The following is a 23,499-nucleotide window of genomic DNA, read 5'->3' on the forward strand; positions in this document are numbered from 1 at the left end:
TTTTCTCATCTGTAAAATGGACACAGGGCCTACTTTGTATATTCATTGCAAGGAATAAATGAGGTGCCACATGTATAACGTGTTTCAAATAGCACCTGGCACCTAGTGACCATGCAGTAAATGCTGCTTTTACGATCTTCATGCTTAACCAGGAGGACAGTTCAGAATTTTTGCCTCAAGGAATATGGATATTAGTATTAAAAGTATACTGGGTTTATCCAAGAATTTCAAACTCAAAGCACATTCAGGAAAAGTCAAAACAATTTTGGCTAAATTGAGCAAGAAGATACTGTTGGAGGTGGGTTAAAAAAATACTTAGAAACGCTTCACTGTGGACAAAATCCACCCCAACCCTACACGTTTGAGTTTCTCTCAAGTCCCCAAGGATCGCCCACTGGAGGACTGTGAGATGAGACACGGATGCTCCAGCGCTTGTCACTTGTCTTTGCCCGTTTGTTCCCATTGTGCTATTTTCTCTCATCTTTGTTTTGTTCCCTCCTGTTGTTCATCTGGATTTGAAGTTTTAATTAATCTCCATATCACACTTGCCCTTTTGCTAAATCACTTCAACCTTTGCAGGTGAGTCCATGTTTCCCTGTCTGCCCCAAAGGCCTCACACCTGAGCCTGGCCCACCTGTTCCCCTTGGGGCAAGCGGTGGGAGTGGAAGGGCTGAAATTTAGCAGAAGCGGGAGTCTATTAGGTTCATTCCTACGGATCTTTCCTTCAACATTGTAGTGATGGGCAGCGATGCTGTTAATGCTCTAGGGAAAATGTTGTGCTTCAGTGGATAAATTTGCCTTGTTCAGATCACACACCTCTGAGTTATCTGATTTCTGATCCCTTGGGAGCAATTTTACAACTCTGTAAGTTAGCAATGCAAAATCAGTCTTTCTATAAATATGCAAATTATGTCCTACCTGGTAGAGGTCCAGTTGACTTCCCCGCCCCTCTCCACCTGTTTGGCCCCCATTAGCGCATTCATCTCAATATTCCTGATCTATAAATGTGTCTGTACTGTGGATTCTTCTTTGAACTGATTTTCTCATTATGAATAGAATAAAATCTTTAACACGTGTTCATGTTCTATCTGTATGAGATTTATGATTGTACGTTTTTGAAAACTATCCTTCAGCTGGGTGGGGGGCCAGAATACATTATGGTTCCTGATTTAGTAGTGTAAAGAGCTACCTAATTAATCTTTGCCAAGGGTAACCAAAGACAGGCAAGCATTAAGGTAAAAGCAAGTCAGCAGAGATTGTTTGCAGAAATTTCTGCAATCTCAGTTGGCTGCCGTGTTCGTGGATAAAAGAGTGAAGGTCTTTGGGGTTGTTTGAAAAGCACTTGTTGTTACTTTGAATTGAATGACATCCACCAAAACACAGATTGATGGTTCCTTGAAATTAATATGATTATAGAAAATAGCCAGCATTCGTTCTGCGAAGTTGGCCTGGCAAGCGTGCACTTACCTGTCTGTCCCCCTCACGGGATTCCTTGCTCAAAGGCAGCAGGGACACTGTCCTGTTCACTGTCCTTTCTCCAGTAGCCGCCATCCTCAGTGGCACAAGCTTTGGGCTCCTTTGATCCCATGGCGAACGACTGAACGGACAGGCAGGCCAGCGCCTGTCCCTCGTCTCTGTCAGCACCAAGACCTGGTTTTGTCAGTTCCTGTGTATGATTGGTGTTTCAAAGGCAGACTTGGGTTAACCAAACTCAGAGAACAGTCAAACTCTACAGTGGGCTGGGTACTTGCCCATGTCCTTCAGGGAAACTATGGGGTGGGGTGGTGGCACATTGTAAGGAGAATTTTGCTTGACAACTTCAACAAGTCAGAGCCCAGGTGGTCCCTATCTCCTCTTACCCCTCTCTGCAGGGGGTTTCTGCGGGTTGTTAGGAGGTCCTATTGACTCATTCGGCTCCTCTTCCCAGGAGTGGGGAAGAAGCATGAAAAGTCAATGGAAGACTCCTTGGTCTTGGGTTTTCCATTATTAGGCTGCATTCTCCATCTGTTAAAACATCATTTCTTCAGAGAGACTACAATTGATTAGGTTTTAAGCTTTTCATTTAGATTCACACTGTAGTTTTGCCCCCTTTATGGCCACCGTAAATAGAATTTGGGTGTTCTAGAAAGTCCTCAGTCACCTGCAGTCAGATTACTTTTCTCCAGGGGACCGATTGCGTGACGGCATCAATTACAAGTCAAGCTTAGGAGGTGACTTCAAGTCTGTTTTAGAGGCCCTTGTGGATGCCCACTAAGTACTGGTGACATTCTCTTGTAGGGATTGAATCACTTGTTTTTTTTTTTTAAAGAGATATTCTTTGCACCATCAGAGGCCTAATTTTTATCCTTTTGCAGGAGCTGTGTAGTCCTCAAGCTTCTCGCTATTCTGCAACATTTTGCCAGGTGGCTTTGTAAAGTGATCGCTTTCAACTCAAGACTGACTTAAAAAGACAGCATTTCTAAAAAGCAGATCAGCCACACAGATAATGATAGCAGAAATGCTTGTTTTTGTGTATGTTTTCCCCCAAATCTTATTAAAGATTTTCTCCCCCTGACACAGTGAAGTGATGAAAATGTGCCTGAAGGCTTGCTTGCCAGCTCCAAACAAATAAATTCTATAATTAAATAATAAAAGCAGTCAGAATCTGTAATGCAAGATTTGCAAGGAATGGAGAAAGAGGAATTTGTACCACTGAGCAGTTAGCAAACTGTCAGTGAAAGATGAGAGTGGAATCTTAGGGGCCGGGTCCTACAGGGCTCTGTATGTCCAGTCATGGAGTGGGGAGCGTGTCCCAAGGGTGGTGGGGTTCATGGAAGGGCTTTGCACAGGGAAATGACAGGATCAAATGTACACGTGTAGCCACCCCCCAGGGGGCAGCGAGCATGGAGCAGAAGGGAAGGGAGGTTGGTGGAGATGTTTCGAGAAAACAAGCAGGCTGAGAAGACAGGAGATCTGGCGGGAGTCCTGGGGAACGCTGTCGCCGAACACCAGCCAGGTGCATAAAAGTAACTGGCAAAACAAGAAGAACCCCGGGGAGCAGGGTAGAAGACCAGGGAGAGAGGACTGTGATGGGGACCAGGTGCAGAGTGGGGGTCTGCAGTTCAGCTCCTGGGAGGTAAAGTAGGAGGACTAAAGCACCCCCCGGCTTTGGTGATGCTCTCCAAGAATTGTTGAGTGGATTTGTAGGAAAAGAAAAGTGACAGTAGCAGGGTGCCATCTGAGAGACAAGGCAGTAGGTAAAGGAGAAGAGCAGAATGAGCTTTGTTTGGTTTTGACCTTGAGTTGGGAGAGAGTTGAGCATGAGGAGGAGGGGACGGTGGGAGGGCAGGAGAACAAAATGAAGGGATGGGCCCAGATCTCAAAGGAGACGGGCAGGGATGGGATGGCAGGTACATTATCCTTTTGTTGGGCAGAGAGGCCTTTTTCCTCTTAGATGGAAAGTAGGGATGGCTGATCCCGAAAGATCAGTTCACACCTGGCGGCGTCGTTTTCCTCTGAGATAGGACACATGATTACAGGAGAAGTTTGGAGGGCAGATACTGGTGAATGGGTAGGTAGCCATTGAGGAAAACGGGAGGGGGAGAGGTTATCTGGTGACATGGAATGGAATCATCAAGGTGGAACAAAGACCAAGCAAACTGGGCGCCATGAATGTATCCAGGCACCAACCATCTGCCTGTGTGGTCCCCAGGGGTCAGGTATGTATGGTGCCGGGAGCTGTCTTTCTCCATTGCTGCAGCTTTGCAAAGGGAGCAGGGAATTGAGAGCACTCTGAAGATGCCATGAACGTCACACGTGAGCAGGTGGGCAGTCTTAAACAGCGACCCGTGAGCAGAGGTCGTGCTCGTATCATGGGGTGATGAAAGAGGCATCCGCTGGGTAGTTAGAGCCATCTCTGCTCTCTGGTCTGGGAGGCTTCAAGCTCTATGTCGGTCCAAGGCCTTGTGCATCTCCAAGACGATGGCCACTGTCTCTTTCATGACTCGTCTTGAGGGCATCCCCAGCTGTGTAGCTTGGTGGATCATATGTCGCCTGATCCTTTTTTTTACCTAATTCTGGTAAAAGTATTTTAGAAGGGCCTTCTCTAGAAAATTGAAATAAAAATTAAAACTCTCAGAGTTGACAGAAACAGAATTCTTATTTTGAGCCCAAGAAAGTCTGGTCCTGCAATATTTGGTTATTAGAGCGTATCTGGCAGCCCTTCTGAGTCCTGTGCTTTTTCTGTCCATAGACCCAACTGTTCAGACCACTAACTTGAGTTAGTTTTAGGGGGGTCCCCATTGATATCCTGGACTTCCACCTGACCGTGAGACACCTCTGTAGCTGCTTTTACCATTTCAAGTTCTCCCTGCCCCCTGGTCCTTTCAGATGAGCCATTGCAACTGATCCCCAAGAATCCTTCTGGGTTACAAATCAGCCCACGCTTGCCTGGTGGCAATCTCTTGTTCCACCAGCTTGCCTCTAACTCCGGGTCTTTAGAATTCCTACTTGCACCTTCGTTATTTCCTACTTTCTCTCTTTTGACCTGTCTAGGAGATGTCCCCAAATCAGAAGTTAGGGAGGACTCGAACGTCTTCATCAGCGGTGAGTGCCAGCTTCTTAAATAGGATCTATCCACAGGTCATGTCTTCTCTCAAATCAGAACTGACAGGGTTTCTTCTTTTTCTCTTCCAAGAGCAAGTAACTCCCTTGTGGTCCTCCGAGAGCACTCAGATCCAAGCAACATCCAATTCTCACTTACTTGCACAGCACAGAGGTCTGATGAGCTAACCTCACCAAGCCATCTCACCTTCTCCCCCCAAGGACTAATGCTCTCTGTGTCCCCCAGGACTCCTGGTGTCTCTCAAGGTCTCAGGTATTCAAGCATTTAAAAACATGGCTGTTACAGGGGCGCCTGGGTGGCTCAGTCAGTTAAGCATCTGCCTTAGGCTCAGGTCATGATCCCAGAGTCCTGAGATCGAGTCCCACATCGGGCTCCCTGCTCAGTGGGGAGCCTGCTTCTCCCTCTGCCTCTGTCTGCCACTCCCCCTGCTTGTGCTCTCTCTCTCTCTGACAAATAAATAAATAATCTAAAAAGAAAAAGACTTATTAAAAAACATAGCAGTTACATTGTTAAGGTGTACGTCTGTCACTTTGAATAACAAACACAGTTGAAAACAGCATGAATGGAGAGACTTCCCTGGAGGGCAGTGAAATGGTCTACATTGATCAGATGCCTAATGCAGAAAAACATCTGAAGTTTACGGATTCTGCGTGTGAGTATCTTACTATTTTCCTTGGCAGGTTTTAAGGACATTAGACAAAAGGAAGAAAAGTATGAAGACTCTGAATGAAAGGAGACGGGAGAGAAACAGAAAGCAAAGAGAAGCCGAGGGGCTTCTTTTTCTGTCGCCTTTCATGGTGAAGTAGCTTCTAGGGGTGGGACAAGTTTCGGACCCCTGTGTTAATGACCGTGACTGGTTTGAGGAAGGAATACTATGACACGTTAGGGGAATAAAAACCTAACACGGGTTTGGGGACTTCTGTGTGCTAAGTGTTTTTGTATACATCCTGTGTACCCCCTTGTCTTAGTCCGTTCGGCCCCTGCTAGAACAGAATACCGGAGATCAAGCGGTTTACAAACAACCATAAGTGCATTTCTCTGTTCTGGAGGCTGGAAGTCCAAGATCATGGTACCATCAGATTGGGTGTGGGCCCACTTCCTCAGAGGAGGCCCTCTCTCTTGGTAAACTCACACAGCAGAAGGGGGTGGGGACTCTCAGGCCGATTTTATAAGGGCACTAATTTCATTCATGAACCTCCCTCCCCCGCCCCACCCCCCGGTCGTGTCTTCATTACCTCCCAAGCATCCCACCTCCTCATGCCATCACTTTGGAGGTCAGAATTTCAACATACAGATTCTACGGGGGCATAAACATTCAATCTATAGCATCCCTTTAACTACTTTATCGAGTAAAGATTTTTAAAAAGGAAACTCTAAAGGCTGGCCCTGCTGAAACCTCAGACCCTGTTTTTCCCCATGACTTCAGGCTCTCATCTTCACTTTACAGCAGTTACTCTCATTTGCTTTCCGTGGATCTTCTGTGACTTCAGTTGGGCAAAACAGTTCTGACTTTTTATTAACAAAGATACTCTCCAATTTCAGGAAAGTTGTGGGACACTGAATCCTATTGGTACCTGCTTGCCACAGTTGCACAATTCAGTATTGCAAAGCCATCATAATTCAAAGCACCGTCGGCTTGGTAATTCACTTCATTAATGGTGCTGCCTGAATAAAACACAAAGCGAATTAGAAATAAACAAATCCTTGGAAGGTACAACAATATATTCAGAAAGCACAGAAGGTCAGGCCTGAAGGCAGAGGAGGCAGAAGGAGGAAGGAGAGGGTGAGGAGGGAGGGGAACAATCCAATCAGGATAAAGAGGGATTTTTGTGAGCAATCCAATCAGGATAAAGAGGGATTTTTGTGAGCCTATAGGTGCTCCATGGACAGTGCTTTTAGAAAGCGTGTCTGAGAAGTATCGGAGGACTAATTACGAAGCTGTCTTGTGTCTGTCTTTACCTTCGCACCTCTTGCTCCCTCGCTTCCTATACCTAATTTATTACGAAGTCCTGTCAGTCTTACCTGCAGAACAGATCTCACTGTCTGTCAGCTTCTGACTCCCACTTTGCAATCGGGTTGGGCCTGTGCCTGGTTCTGGCTGGGCTGACGCACGCAGATAGAGGGTCGTGCTTTCCCGCGCCTTCTTCTCCTACCAGGCAGGTACGGAAGCAGGTTGTCGGAACGAAGGTGCCGCGAGACCGAAGCTGTCTGGATCCCTAAATTGCAGGGAGCGCAGCTGCCCAGGAAAGCCAGCCAGCTGTGCAGGGGGCGTCTCCCAAGCAGGGCGCAGACCCTGTTCTGTAAAGCACCTGCCGACGGTGTGTTGTTGTCACATCATGTTCCATTATCGCCTGGCTGGGAAAACACACTGCCTTCATCTCTCTCCTAACCAGCCCACCTTTTCAGCAGCCCTGCCTCGCTTCATTTCATTTCTCAGCAAAGTGAAGCTCTTCAAATGTACATAAGGGTCACATGACTCTCCTGCTTCCCCTTGTTATTAGGATGGATTCTCGACATGCTTTAGCAGGCCGGTGTGCTCAGACCCCTACTTGCTACTCCTTCTTTTAGTTCCTCAGACACTCTGGGCTGCCCCCCTCCTGGGGCCTTTGCACCTGCTTTTTCCTCTGCCTGGGACCTTCCCCCAATTCCCAAAGTTCACCTAGCTCCCTCAGATTATCTTTGCGGTCTCTGACCTTCACAACACTGGCTCAGAGGCCCCCTCAGGTTGCAGAGGTCTCCCTGTTATACACTCCGCTGTGGCACCCGCTGCTGTTTTAATGATCCCAATCACAGTTCATCATTCTGTATTCATTTGCATGGTTCTTTGTTTGAGGAATAGCTTTCTCCCCCACCAGACTGCATGCTTCACCAGGGAAAGGACCCTGTGTCTGTTTGATTTTCCTAAGCATCCTGGGCCTGACCCCTAGCCCATACTAGGTTCTCAGCAAATACCTTCAGGATGATTAAATAAATGCATTTAACGTTAAGTCAAGATTATATGCATATTTTTGGAGTCTAAGGAAAGTGACAGTGGATATTGTTTTGAGGATTTGTGGTGTCAGCCAAGGGGCCAGGTGCTTCACATTGTTTTCTCTATCATGTATATATCACAACAATAGCAGTATGAGGTCACACTTGAGATGTGGAAGCTCATGTCTGGAGTGGGATGAAGAAGCCCATGTGTGTCTTTGAGGCTCAGGAGGCTGCCCGACTCCATGATCCATTTCCTTAACTTGCTTTTTAATTTGGTTTCTTTCCAACTCCAGTTTTCCAAGTTCATGAAACAACAGCAACAAGCTCTTATATCATAGCTGTTATAATAATCAAGGGCCGGATTTATCTTGCTTTCTTTTTGGAGAGACGTATTGATCTCTTGGGTCTGCATGCTTCCTGCCAGAGACAGCATCTCTTAAAAATGAAGCGCTTACGTATGGAATGATTACACCTGTTCAGTGATGTGTTCACTGTAAATACTAACAGAATATGAAAACCTGAAAATACGAAGTCTTCCATCGAGAGTTCTTTCCTGTTTGACTTTACGGTGCAAACTGTTTTTTTTTTTGTTTTTTTTTTTTAATTTAGACCTGTCAGAGGTGAAAATATCAATTTCCTTTTCCATGGAGAAATCCAATAATAGAATGAAAATCAGACTTCATTTGGGCACGCTTTATCAATTAAATCTGAATGTTGTTAACGTTATCTTATACCTCTCATTTTGAATCAATCTTTTTAAAATCTCTTTCATGGAACAGCACATACCTGTTTGAGAAGTCGCTCCAGCTGACAGAAACATGCAACAGACTGCAAGACGGCTTTCAGACTTTATCTAGCAAACTAAAAAGGTCAGTTCTACTTACTACATTTAATTTCATTTTTAAAAGAAGTGTTTTGTATTCAAAATATTTTACTTTGAAACCTTTTGGAAAATGAGACTGTGTTCACGCTCAGGTTTCACCTTGGGCTCTGAGAAGCTTTCTGTGGTGAGGAGGGTAGAGGAGGGGTGCACAGTGCAGACCAGGACCCGTAGGGACTCAGTTTATCTGTCCTTGGATCCGCATTCACTGAAAACTCCGTGTAGTTTTACTGGCTAGACTTTTATAGGCCTTTAGTCTTTTTGAGGAGCCTGGAAGCATTCTCGATGCTATCCTAGAAAAATGTACACTTGTACTGAATCGCTTATAATTCTGGAAGGGTAGCAGATTCACCCCTAGTTCTAGCTGTGGCTCATCTTCCACTCCCCGCCCCCCACCAGCTTCCAATCCTGTATTTTAGAGTGATCCCTGTACCATCTTCTTCATACTAGCGAGGGAAATCGAAAAGCTCCAGGCTTGACACATGGAAGAGCCCCTGGATGGGAGTGGTACTGCCTTGACTTACCTGGGAGAGTGGAGTCTGACAGTGCTGGACGAAGGGTGTGCGTGTAGGCCGGGGCGGGGCGGGGGGGCTGTGATTACACCTGTCATCTTCCTCAAAGGAACTAAGCTGAGTTGCATTTAGTATGAATTATACTCAGACCTTGTAACCCAGGATCTGCGAGGCGGGTCTCCCCAGAGAGGAGCACATAGATTATCCAACTTTTGGGGCATAAAAGGGAAACGTCTTATAGTATAAAGGTTTCTACTGTGTAAGGAACCCCACGGCTCTCACTTGGAGACCTCAGCTGCTATTCTGGGCCAGAGATGCATGTCCAGTGCGGGAAGACAGTACCAGGGTGACCACCCCTGACGTCCTGGGCACCTCTGCTTTGTCTGAGCCTCTTGACTGCCTGGCTCCTTGAAATTATTAGGGAAGCCTGATATTGAGTACGATCTCTGATTTGAGTTCATCTGGTTTGACCATCCAATCTTGTATGTTAGCCCAGTTTATTACAAAAGGATAGCCCTAATAAAATTTTGGTTTTCTTTTCCTTAAATTCCAACTGAAGGACCCTTATGCTTGTCAGAGAAATCCACCGTGCTGTGTGCCTTCCGTCCACCACACCTGATCTACTTCTCTCCCTTCGCTACAGTTTAGTCTGTGCCTTGCCTTGCCCTGGAATGTTGACCCCCGAGGCCTTCATCAGTACACTCCTTGCTCTTTTGTCATCTAGTTTTGTTTGGATTTGAGCCAGAGGGGAACACCAGAAGGAGAACAGAATGAGGGGGAAGGCAAAGGATCTTTCTTTGTGCTGGTGCTGTACGTTAACTACCTCCTTGACCAAAGGAAAGTGCTGCATCTTAAATGAAGGTCATGACTTTTGTTCGGCATCTCTTTCTCTCCTTCCCTCTGCCTTCATTCTCTCCCTGGACCCTTCAGCTCAGGAATAAGCTGTTAACAGTCCCCTGACATTGAACTTGGATTCCACTACATCCAGCCCAGGCCTTTTGAAAAAGTTCCTTTGTGAAGCGCTTCTTAAAAGACACAACTGAGTGGGGTATCATTCCTGCCAGGACCCGTGCTTACCATAGATTGGCTAGAAGAAACTCTTGCAAATGCGTCTCTCCTTGCATGATAAGTTCATTGAACTTTGGGGTGGACTTAAAGTAGTTCACACATTACAGATGGTGCAACACATCTATTTTGATCATGGGGTAGCTGATGTTTTGTTTGTTGGGTGTGGGGGCTACAGGTCTTTCTCAGAAACTTTCCCCAGGGATCTCGAATCCCAAACCTACTGCAGGTTCCCTGTATCAGACATGGCACAATGACGTGTGAAAAATAAAACTTGGCAAAATTGGTCCTTGCTCCACCATACCCTGTGACAAGCTGGTGGGACTCCTTGCCTGACGTGAGACTCCGCACGTGAAAGTTGCCTTCAGCGTTCTCCCTGACATGAACTGCTTTTGCTCCCCGAAGTGACAAAAGTCTTCAATGTAAGGATGATCCATAGCTGTACTTTGGAGCAAAGCCCTTGAGTCAGCATGGGAGAGAATTCTTTAATCGTGGAAAGTCTTTTTTTTTTTCCCCCCAAGGACAGAATTTAACAACTTTATTACAGGCATCAACAAAAATGGTTAGCTGCCGTGTGCTAATGAGAATGTCTGTGCCTATGCCCTCATGTTTGCTCTCGCACTTTTTTTCTGTTGTTTTGGATTTGGTGCTGAGACCTCTTCTTGGCTCTTCTTTAGGGGGTTGCATTTCCATTATGCACACAATTTTCAACTAGCTCACATAATTAGCCTGCGCTGGTATTCTGTTTGCAAAGGTCTAGAGAGAGCAAGCATGAATTGTCCATTGTTATGAAAGTGTTATTTTGCACACAGGAGATTAATTTTTTCAGTTGTATAGTCTATTGTCAGGAGTTGTGTGTTCTGCGACTCAGTGCTCTTACAGACTTACAGGGGATGGTCGGGAAAGCCATTCAGTATGTGGTGATAAAAAGTAATTTCATTTTCTTAGAAATAATTATTTAGCTCTGTTTTTGTCATGGTCTGGTAAAGACTTAGAATTTTCTCTTTCTTCAGCCAATTTGTCCCTTTCGGTTTGCTAAAATAGTATCTAGGAAGACACAGTTAGAGTGGAGGGAAACTGCTCTTTTTTTCCTTTGGTCTTTAGTACATTTTTATTTTATTTATTTATTTATTTATTTATTTATTTTTAAAGATTTTATTTATTTATTTGAGAGAAAGAGAGAGAGAGCACATGAGAGGGGAGAGGGTCAGAGGGAGAAGCAGACTCCCTGCCGAGCAGGGAGCCCGATGCGGGACTCGATCCTGGGACTCCAGGATCATGACCTGAGCCGAAGGCAGTGGCTTAACCAACTGAGCCACCCAGGCGCCCCGGTCTTTAGTACATTTTTAAATAAAAGAAAATTAAACCATTGCCATTTGGAGGACAGCAGGCTAGGGTTCTGGGATCACAATTCTTTATGTCTAAGACTATGAGCTCCATGGACGTGGCCCTATCCCATTGCCTTGCTGAAGCCGGAGAGTGTAGGTGGTTGCAGTACTCTCCTGTTCCCTGGCTGGAGCAGGTGAGCGTGAGTGGCCACCATATTCTCCTGCACCCAGCCAAAAGCTAGCATGCACTCACAGACAAGGCACTGTCCCACTATTTCTGAAACTTGTGGGCACACGTTGTCAAAACATTTTCCTGCTGCCTTTCTGAAGTCAGTGAGTATGCCCACCCCCAGCACTAGCTGTCCAGTGGGCATGTGCAGTCCACATAGGGAACACCCTTTGATTGCCTGGTCAAGGTAGCCAAGGGGGCTGGAGTTCCTAAATGTCCTGGAAAGGTAACAATTCAAAGAACCGTTATTGGCAGGCCACTACACCCAGGGCAGTTCACAGACAGCAGACTGAAACACAACCTGTCTTCCTCTGAAACAGGCCTATTTACTTAGCCTGGAGCTTCAGCCTGAGGGACAGGCTTTCGATTTCCCACACATCTGGATGCTGAGGAGGTACTCCCAGGGAATGTAAGCAGGGAGACACTATCCTTGTGCACCACCCTGGCCTCACTACAGCTTGATGAGACCTCCCATAGAAGAGGTTATGCGCTTGTCTGGAGCCCCAGTTTTTGCACTCGTGTCCACAGGACACCTCTGGAGCCCCTGGTCTGGAGGCCAGCAGAGATTATGGTTGTGGCCCTATAGGGGTGTATATATTTGCATACTTTAGAAGCTGCTGCCTGAGGGCCTGTTTTCCAGTCAGCCTGAAAGTAGTGCTAAATGAGATTCCTCCCCTTGGAACATTCACAGTTCTTGGCACACTCTTAAAGACAGGGACATATCAAGAATAAAGCGTGTGGGTTAGACAATCACAAAGGCTCAAGAGAAAACCAGGAGCTAGGACAAGGTCAAACAAGAATGTTCATCACCTACACAAGGCCACTTCTTAAGACAGAGAGGTAGTTGCTTCATCTAATACACAGAAACAAACACACACAGTCAAGCAAACTGAGGAAACAAAGAAGTATGTTCCTAATGAATGAATAAGACAAAACCTCAGAAAAGACCTTAATGATATACAGATAAGTAATTTACCTGGTAAAGAACTCAAAGTCATGGTCATAAAGTTTCTTACTGAACTTGGGACAAACACAGTGAGAAGTCTAACAAAGAGTCTGAAAATATGAGAAAGTACCAAACAGTAGTCTCGGAGCTGAAAAATATAATAACTGAACTGAAAAATACACTAGAGGGGTTCAACAGTAGAGGAATGAAGCAGAAGAATGGATCAGCAATGGAGTTCACCCCAACAGAGCAGCAGAAAGAAATGAAGAAAACTTAAGAGACCTATGAGACAACATCCAGTGGAATAGCATTTACATTATACGGGTCCCAGAAGGAGAAGAGAGAGAGAGAAAGGGGCAGAATACTTATTTGAAGAAATAATGGCTGATAATTTTCCTAACCTGGTGAAGGAAACAGACATCCAGGTTTAAGAACCCAGAAATTACAAAATAAGATGAGTCCAAAGAGATCCACACCAAGACACATTATAATTAAATGTCAAAAGTTAAAGAGAAAAATCTTAAAGGAAGCAAGAGAAAAGCAATTTCCCATTGTTACATACAAGGGAAACCCCATAAGGCTATCAACAGATTTCTCAGCAGAAATTATGCTGGGCCAGAAGGGAGTGGCAGGACATATTCAAAGTGCTGAAAGGAAAAAAATCTTCCAACCAAGAATACTCTACCTAACAAGGTTATCATTCAGAATTGAAGGAGAGGTAGAGCTTTCTAGAACACAGAAGCTAAAGGCCTACTACTATTAAAGCAGCCTTGTAAGAAATGTTAAAGGGACTTTTTTTTAAAGATTGTATTTATTTATTAGAGAATGAGAGAGCACGAGAAGGGGCAGGGTCAGAGGGAGAAGCAGACTCCCCGCTGAACAGGGAGCCCAATGTGGGACTTGATCCTGAGACTCCAGGATCATGACCTGAGCCAAAGGCAGTCACTTAACCAACTGAGCCACCCGGGCGCCCCATTAAAGGGACTTTTTTAAGCTGAAAAGAAATGGCACTAATTAATAACAAGAAAACATGAAAGTAAAAATCTCACTGGAAAAAGTAAATATACAGTGAAGGTAGTGGGTTAATCACTTAAAAAACTACTATGAAGGTTAAAAGACAAACGTAGTAAAAATTCAAACTCCAATAATTAGTTAAGGGATACATAAAATAAAAAAAGTAAAATGTGACATCAAAAACATAAAACATGGTGGTCATGGAGTAAATGTGTAGAGTTTTAGAATGTGTTCAAATTTAAGCTGCTGTCAACTTTAAAACACACACATAAGATGATACATACATAAGATGTTATATATATAACATATATATGAGATATATATGAACCTAATGGTGATCGCAAAGCAAAAATTATGGTAAATATATAAAAGAAAATGAGAAAGGAATTTAAATGTAACACTAAAGAAAGTCATCAAACCACAGGGGAAGAGAGAAAGAGAAGAAGAAAGGAACAGAGAGGAACCACAAAAACAACCAGAAAACAATGAACAAAATGACAGTAAGTACAACCTACCAATATTTACTTTAAATGTAAATGGTTTAAAATCACCAATCAAAAGACGTAGAGTGGCCGAAGGGATAAAAAAAGGAAAAGACACATGTATATAGTGCCTATAAGAGACTCACTTTAGAAGGAAGGCCACAGGTAAACTTAAAAGGAAGGGATGGAAAATATATTTCATGCAAATAGAAATGAAAAGAAATCTGGTATAACTATATTCATATCAGACAAAGTAGACTTTACAACAAAGGCTGTATTAAAAAACATAGAGAGGCACTATATAATGCTAAAGGGGTCAATGCAGCAAGATATAACATACATAAATATATATGTACACCCAACATAGGAGCACCAAAATATATAAAGCAAATATTAACAGACCTAAATGGAGAAATTGACAGTAATACAATACTAATATGGGACGTTAGCACCCCATGTACATCAGTGGATAGATCATCCAGACAGAAAATCAATAAGAAAACAGTGGCCTTAAATGACACATTACACTAAATGAACTTAGATATATACAGAACATCCCATCCAAAACCAGCAATATACAGATTCTTCTCAGATGCACCGGGAGCATTCTTCAGGGTAAATTACATATTAGGACACAAAACAAGTCTCAATAAACTCAAGAAGACTGAAATAATATCAAGCATCTTTTTTGACCACAGTGGTATGAAACTAGGAATCAATTAACAAGAAGAAAACTGCAAAAACTACAAATACATGGAGATCATCATGTTACTAAACAACTATTGGGTCATAGAAGAAATCAGAGGAGAGATTTTAAAAATACCTAGAATCAAATAAAAACAGAATTATGACATACAAAATCCTATGGGATGCAACAAAAGTGGTTCTAAGGGGGACGTTCATAAGCCTACCTCAAGAAACAAGAGAAATCTCAAATAAATAATTGAACTTTATATGTAAAGGAGCTAGAAAAAGAAGAAAAAATGAAGCCCAAATTTAATAGAAGGATTGAAATGATTAAAGATCAAACTGGAAGCAAATGAAACAGAGACTAAAAAGACAGAAAAGATCAATGAAACCGAGCTGGTTCTTTGAAAAGATAAAAAAAGACAAGCCTTTAGCTAGTCTCATCAAGAACAAAGAGAGAAGGCTCTAATAAGATCAGAAATTAAAGAGAAGTTACAACTGATACCATAGAAATACACAGGATTTTGAGACTACTGTGAAAGGTTATATGCCAACAAACAGGACAATCTAGAAGAAATAGCTAAATTCCTAGAAGCTTACAGTCTTCCAAGAGTGCATGATGAGAAAAATAGAAGATCTGCATACACCAATCACTAGTAAGGGGATGGGATCGGTAAACAAAAACCTTGCAACAAAGTCCAGGGCCAGACAGCTTCACTGGGTGAATTCTACCAAACATTTAAAGAAGATTTAATACCTATTCTTTTTGGACTCTTCCAAAAAATTGAAGAGGAGGGAACACTTCCAAACTCATTTTATGAGACCTTAATGCCAGACCAGGCAAGGACAGCCCCAAAACAGAAGAAAGAAAATTACAGGCAATATTCCTGATGAACTTGGATGCAAAAATCTTCAAAAAAATACTAGCAAACCAAATTCAGAAATACATTAAGAGGATTATACACCATGATCAAGTGGGATTTATTCCAGGGATGCAAGAATTGTTCAATTATCTGCAAATCAACCAATGTGATACACTACATTAACAAAATGAACAATAAAAATCACATGATATCTCAATAAATATGAGAAAAGCTTTTGACAAAATTCAACGTCCATTTATGTTAAAAACTCATAGCAGAGAGGATATAGAGAAAATATACCTCAACATAATAAAGGCCATATATGACAAGCCCACAGCTATTATCATACTCAAGAGTGAAAGCCTGAAAGCTTTTCCTCTAAGATCAGTAATAAGACAAGGATGCCCACTCTCCCCAATTCTATTCAGCGTAGTCTTGGGAGTTTTAGCCACAGCAGTTAGGCAAGAAAAAGAAATAGAAGGCATCTAAATTGGAAGGAAGAGGTCATTAAAACAGTCACTGTTTGCAGATGACATGATACTATATATAGAAAACCCTAAGGACTTCACCAAAAAACTATTAGAACTAATAAATAAATCCAGTAAAGTTGCAGGATACAAGATTAATACACAAAAATCTGTTGTGTTTCTATACACTAATAATGAACAATCAGAAGGAGATACCAAGAAAACAATCCCATTTACAATTGCACCAAAAAGAGTGAAATACATATAAATGAATTTAACTACGGAGGTGAATGACCTATATTCTGAAAACTATAAGACATTGATGAAAGAAATTGAAGAAGACAAAAATAAGTGGGAAGATATTTTGTATCCCTGAATTGGAAGTTAATATTTAAAATGTCCATACTACTCAAAGTATAGATTCGTCATAATCTTTATCAAAGTTCCAGTGGCATTTTTCACAGAACTAGAACAAATAATTCTAGAATTTATATGGAAGTACAAAAGACCACAAATAGCCAAAACAATCTAGGGAAAGAATAAAGCCAGAGGTATCATGCTCCCTGATTTCAAACTATACTACAGAGCTTTAGTAATTAAAATATTGTGATTTTGGCATAAAAACAGACATATAGATCAATGGAATAGAATAGAGAGCCCAGAAATAAATCCATGTATATGTAGTCAACCAATTTCCACAAAGAAGGCAAGAATATACAATGGGGAAAGGACTGTCTCTTCAACAAATGGTGTTGAGAAAACTGGACAGCTTACACACAAGAATGAAGCTGGATACTATCTTACATCACACACAAAAATGGACTCAAATGGATTGAAGTTTTGAATATAAGACCCGAAACCACAAAACTGCTACAGGAAAACAAGTGGTAGCTCTTTGAAATTAGTCTTGGCAATGTTTTTTTGAATCTGACTCTATAAAAGCAACAAAAACAAAAGCAACAATGAACAGATGGGGCTACATTAAGCTTCTGTGTAGCAGAGGAAGTCCTCATCAAAATAAAAAGGCAACCTGTTGAACAGGAGAAGATATTTGCAAATCATATATCCACTAAGGGTTGATATCCAAAGTAGATAAAGAATTCATGCTGCTCAATAACAAAAAGAAAATCCAATTTAAAAATGGTCAGGATCTGAATAGACATTTTTCCAAAAAAAAACTTCTAGATGGCTAATAGGTATAGGAAAAGATGCTCAACATCACTAATCAGAAAAATGCAAATCAAAGCCACAGTGAGATACCACGTTACACCTGTCAGAATGGCTATTATCAAAAAGACAAGAAAGAAGCTTTGGCCACATATGTAGAAAAGGGAACCTTTGGGCACCATTGGTGGGAACGTATATTGATCCAGCAGCTGTAGAAAACAGTATGGAGATTCCTCAAAAAATGCAAAATAGAACTACCATATGATTGAGCAGTTACACTATTGGGTATGTATCTGAAGAAAATGAAAACACTAATTCTAAAAGATACATGCACCCCTATGTACTTCACAGCATTATTTCTAGTAGGCAAGACATGGAAACAACCTAAGTGTCCATCAGTGGGTGAATGGATAAAGTGTGCTACACACACACACAGACACCCATATGTGTGCACACATACTCACACTGGATACTACACAGACATAAAAAGGAATGAAACGTTGCCATTTGCAACAACATGGATGGGCCTTGAGGGTATTATGCTCCAAAATAAGTCAGAAATAGACAAATATCACATGATTTCACTTATGTATGAAAAACAAAACAGAAGAAAACCCAGAGACATAGATGTAGAGAACAGATTGGCGGTTGTCAGAGGGGAGGGGGGGTTAGGTTGAAATGGGTGAAGGGGTCAAGAAGTACAAAGTTTCAGTTATAAAATAAATAAGACACAGGGTATAGTGTATGGTATGGGGAATACGGTAGATAATATATTAACTTTGGTGATAGATGATATCTCGACTTATTGTAGTGATCATTTCTCAGTGTATACAAGTGTTGAATTGCTATGTTGTACACCTGAAACTGACATAATATTGTATGTCATTTATACCTCAATAAAAAAAAGAAAGCTCCAGAGAGCTTGTTCACAGTTTTGTCTCTAGTGCCTATCACAGGCCTCAGCACAAAATAGTTGCTCAGTGAATATTTGGTGAATGAATGAATGAATGAATGAATGAATAAATAAATATATCTCTTAGGTCTTCGAAGAAATATATTTTGTCTACCACCTTTAATTTCTAGCTCTGAAAAAATTAGCCATAGATCCATAACTTCATCTCCTTTTGAAACCAACGTTATTTTTCTCTTTCTCTTAATTTGAATCTCTGTTTTTCCATTTTTCCTTACCTCATCCTTTTCCCTTGAATATTTCTCTGGGTTTTTCAGTTAGGGTAGATGAACTGTTCTAACAAAACCTCCCAAAAACGCAACACTGCAACACAAAATTTTATTCTTTTTTATACAGTGTTCAATGTAGGTACTCCTTCTTGATCAGGCAACTTTTCCTTTGAGTACTGACTCAGGGATTCTGGCTCCTTCCATCTTATGATGTAGCCATCTTCAATAGATGATCCCAGGCTTGCTGTTGAAGAAGATGCTATGGAGAAAGTATCCATGACTTGGAGGGGACAGACATCACATCTAGTAACATCTTATCGGCTGGAACTGGGCCCACCTCCATGTTTGAGGTCATGCAACTAGTTTTGACCCATGAGTGGTGTTGGTACATGGTAGGCATCAGGTCTGTATTACCTGGCTGGGAACCTGCTTGCAGCACCAGTTATATGCTGTAGAAAGGAAATACCAATCCATGGTGGTCAACCAGATGTTTCTGCCACATATATATTAAATGGCTCTATTATTCTCATCATTCTCTTGGCTCTTGGCCTCTAAGGTGTTTCTTAAAGTTAGAAGAAAAGATTTTTTAAAAAAACAACAGCAGTCTCTTACATCTCTTGAACTTGAGTAGTTTATATAATGTCTCTATTGAAAGGAGAGATTTAGAGATCTTTTCAGGAACTGAATGTAAGCCATTGCCTTGCAACTTCCTGTGCCATCAGAGGCATGAAATATTCACTTTCATTCAGAGCTTTTTTGGGGGTAAGATTCAAACTCTCAGAATTAAGATTTGGAACAACACTTCCTTGCATAGGCTAAGCATGGTGAGTGTGTACGTTTGATGAGCTATATCATACAGTACCATTTAAAATAACTGACAACAAGAGAATTTTCTGAAAGGTATCATCTCAATGGGGCACCATAAAGATGCTAGTTAGAAAGCACCGTTTTGCAGGGTGAATGGCAAAGTGAGTTGAAGACTGGCCCAGGATGTTCTTCACTATTTATTACCTTGGAGAGTACAACATGACCTGAATTGCAGTTTGAAAAGAAGAGGTAAAAATTATGGTAGATCAAACCTCAAAAAACCCGAATGTGAGCATATCACTTGACAGTTTACTAACAAAGCAAGTATTCCTAAGTTTCATGTTGTCTAACAGGAAAGATGATTTTTGGTCATGTGCAAGATTTTCTTGGCATAGGATGATGTATGTATGACTGGTTTCTGCTCAGCTTTAAATCTGTGGTGCTTTCATTGCTTCTTAAAATGATACACACACTTTTATTTGTCTTTTCACCTCTGACCCTTTAACTTGCCTTTTTAGATCAGATTTAAGGGCTCCAAAATCTAGCACTTTTTTCTTTCGTTGGTATGAAGATCAGAAAGAAGTTAACACAAAACAGCCATTTGTACCAACATGGTACATTTTTAATATCTTAGGAAATTTCTCTTGGTAACTAAAGCAGTGCTCTGTTTGTTGACATAAGATTTAAAGTTGGGGCAGATGAGCTAATATCACGGCTTTGAAAGAAGTCTGTGAAACTTTTTTTACATTTAGGCCAAACAATTAGGCCAGGTCTATTAAAAGGTGATTTAACCATCATTCTGTACCTCAGAGAGTATATAAGAAATAACAATCATACAGTTTAAGAAATTGAGGGAATAGTCTCAGATTCTTCAAATCCATATACTTTTTTCTGTTCTTACCAAAAACATGTATGACTTTTATTTCTCTACAAAATCTATTGTCTCGGTTTAAAGATTAAACAGTGGGACAATTACTTGTTTAATGTTAGGCAACCAGTTAATGAAAGGGTGGGAAAATAAAAGATTGTGTGTGTGGATGGGGGGTGTTGATGCTGGAAAATAATTAGCATAATCCTGATCTGAATTCCTTAATTAATACTTGGTAAGAGTTGCTTAGTAAATCTTTTTTGCCATGCTGAAGGTTGAAATAGTGTGTTGTTTTATTGTAAGTATTTACCAGTGGAAACAAAGCTGAATTTGCCCTCAGAGGAAAATTAAAATGCTGACTTTCTAGTTATGCTACAATGTTGATTACGTATTCACATCAGAAGCCTTCATTATACTTGCTCAAATAACTAGTCATTTGAAAGGAACCTTTAATAGACAATGACAATAAAAATAATCAAACTTATTTAAGGTTATTAACTAATTGAAATTATTTCTAGTTTTAGAGGTGGTCGGAGAAAGAAAGCAAATCTATTACTTTTGTCCAACATTTTCAAAAATATAGCAGGTAATGTTAAAAGTGTAGTTTATTTACTATTTACAGTAGCCAAACTCCCAAGATGGTGCCCAGCGATGGTCTCTTGGTATCCACACACTTTCCCCTACCTCACTGAAGGGGGCTGCCCTGTGTAACCAGTTAACAGTGTAACAGTACAGCAGAAGTAACAGAGTCTGACTTTCAAGGACAGGTCATGAAAGAATTTGATAGTTCTGCCTTACCATCTAAGATTGTTTGCTCTGGGGGAAGCCAGCTACTGTGTCTTGAGGATATGGAGAGGTCCACGTGTCAAGGAACTAAGGTCTGCCAACAGCTAGCCCCAGCTTGTCAGTCATGTGAGGTGAGCTTTCTTAGAGGTAGATCCTTCAGCCCTGACCAACCTCTTGACTTTGCAGCTTAAATGAGGACTGCTGGGCCAAAACCACTCAGCTAAGCTGCTGATGAATTCCTGATCTTCAGAAACTGTTTAATAATAAATGTTGATTATTTTTTTAAGTCAGTAAGTTTAGGAGTAACTTCTTATATGTCCACAGATAACTAATATACTATTCAATTCATAATCCTTTGCATGATTATATTTTATCATAATGACTATTGTTATTGCCAAAGTTATTAAACAGTGATAATTTAACAACTACGACTTTTGTGAGCCTTCTATATGCAGGGTAATTTAAATGCATCCATAGTCCTTGCAGTTTATTTTTTCAGAGTAGGTTACATTATTCTAATTACACAAGTGAAAAAAATGAGCCCAGAGGGTTTGAAGGGCTTATAGCACATCAGACAGTTACAAATGGCAGAACTAGGATTTGGATGAAATTTTGACTACTTTGTTTTCAGTACCCTATGGTACTACTCTTAATGAGAGCAGGATTAACAGTCTCAAATATAAGACTTTATAATATAAAACATTTGACTTTATAATAAGCAGCTCCTCAAAAGCAATCCATCTCGAAAATACTATACACTTTCTTCAATTTTTGATACTTACTTTACTTAAGCTTCTGAAATGTAAATAGTGTTAATGTGGCATTATCTTGCACAGCAGGTACCCTAATTGCAAGTTTGGAGTCAGTCTGGCTTCTCTTGGTAAGAGCATGGCTGATGGTTAATTATTGGCATAGTTCAGAATTAATATCTGAAACCTTTGGGTGTTTCTGTGTTCTAATCACATATTAAATTTCAGTTTCAGAAACACACAACAGCTTCTTTGTGCTCAGCACTGGACAGGTACAGTGACAGTTTCTCTCAACCTAGAGGTGAACATTTTCAAAGGATGTGTGGTTGAGAACTCTTGCACAAGAAACATGATGATAATAGCAGCTCACAGTATATTAAGAAAGTCAGACATATTAAGAAAGTCAGAATACACTGGCTTCTCATTCTTCTTTGCGGATTCCTCATCTCCTCTCACTTTTGACACTGGAGTGCCCCAGAACTCAGTCCTTAGGCCTCATTTCTCTTCATGCTCAATCCTCAAAGACCATATTTAGTCTCTTGGGTTTAAATGCCATGTACATACTGATGATTTCCAAGTTTATATTTCCTGTCTGAACCTCTTCCCAGATTTGAATGTTCCTTTGCCCAGTCAACACGTCCCTGAGATGTCTGTAAGGTATTTCAAACCTTAGACATCTTGCAGGATCTCCTGGACTTTCTCCCAAAGGGAAATACTTTGTACTCCAGCACTTTTCTCAACTTCAGTTAATGCTAGGTCTGTTCTTCCAGTGCTCAGGCCTAAATGCTCAGAGTTATTCTCAAGTCCTCTCATTATCTGTCATTAAATATCATTGGCTACCTTCAAATCATTTGTAGAAGCTGATCATTTCTTACTAATTCTGCCAATTCCACCCTGGTCCAAGCCATCTTTATTCCACTCCTGGATTATGGCAAACATATCTTAATTGGTCTCCTGCTCGCTCTCTAAGAGGCTTTTCTCAACAGAGTATACAGAAGAAACCTTTTTAAAATATAAGTCCAATCAAGTCACTTCTCTACCCCAGTGTCTTCCCATTTCACTCAGCATTAAGGGCAAAATTATTACAGCAGCCTTCAAGGCCCTTAAAAGCAGTTCTCACACAGATATGTATTATATTTGCCAATAACAGCACAAAGGAGGTCAGGGGGAACAAAGCTGTTATTGGGCCAAGGAAATGACAACAGATGGTAAAGTAATAATTATAACAATGTGCAGGTGGGTTTATAACATGAATAAATGTAATATTTTATAACAAAATTTCCACAAAAGGTGGGGAAAGGGAATAGAGCTATAAACTATAATTAATATTTTATATATCAGTGCAGTTAAGGTAGTATAAATTGGAAGCTGATTCTGACAAGGTAAGATGTGTATGGTAAGCCCTAGAACAACCACTAAAAGATAAAACTTATTAAAACATTATTTTATAAAATATTCACTTAAGGCAGAAGAATGCTATAAAGAAGAAGTAGAGGAACAGAAAATACATGAAACATAAAAACGAAGAGTTAAATGACAGCGGTAAGTCTAACTATATCAACAATAACATTAAGTATAAATGGGTTAAATCATGTAATCAAAAGGCAGAGATTATCAGACCAGATTAAAAAATAGGATTCAACCATGTACTATCTACAGAAGATATACTTTGGATTCAAATTTACAAATAGATTGAAAGTAAAAGGATGAAGAAATATAAAGCATGCAAAGAGCAGCCACAAGAAAGCTGGAGTGGCTAAACTGATATCAGACAAAATAGACTTTTAAAAGAAAAAATATTAATAGCAATAAAGAGGACTATAATCCTAAAAAGAGCAATTCAGTGGGAAGATTTAATAATTATAAACTTAATAACAGAGCACCAAAATACACA

The 23,499-nt window shown here is 41.0% G+C and overlaps 1 protein-coding gene across 1 annotated transcript in view; it reads left to right on the forward strand.

Moving 5' to 3' along the window:
- The window catches only part of ST8SIA6 (ST8 alpha-N-acetyl-neuraminide alpha-2,8-sialyltransferase 6), a 141,268-nt gene that overhangs the window by 61,036 nt on the left and 56,733 nt on the right, over positions 1–23,499 (forward strand). The window contains exon 3 of the mRNA XM_027594585.2: positions 8,356–8,445. Within this exon, the coding sequence (XP_027450386.1) occupies positions 8,356–8,445 (90 nt within the window). The remainder of the gene's footprint in view (positions 1–8,355; positions 8,446–23,499) is intronic.

Source organism: Zalophus californianus, chromosome 9, assembly GCF_009762305.2.
Source record: "Zalophus californianus isolate mZalCal1 chromosome 9, mZalCal1.pri.v2, whole genome shotgun sequence".
Lineage (NCBI taxonomy): Eukaryota > Metazoa > Chordata > Mammalia > Carnivora > Otariidae > Zalophus > Zalophus californianus.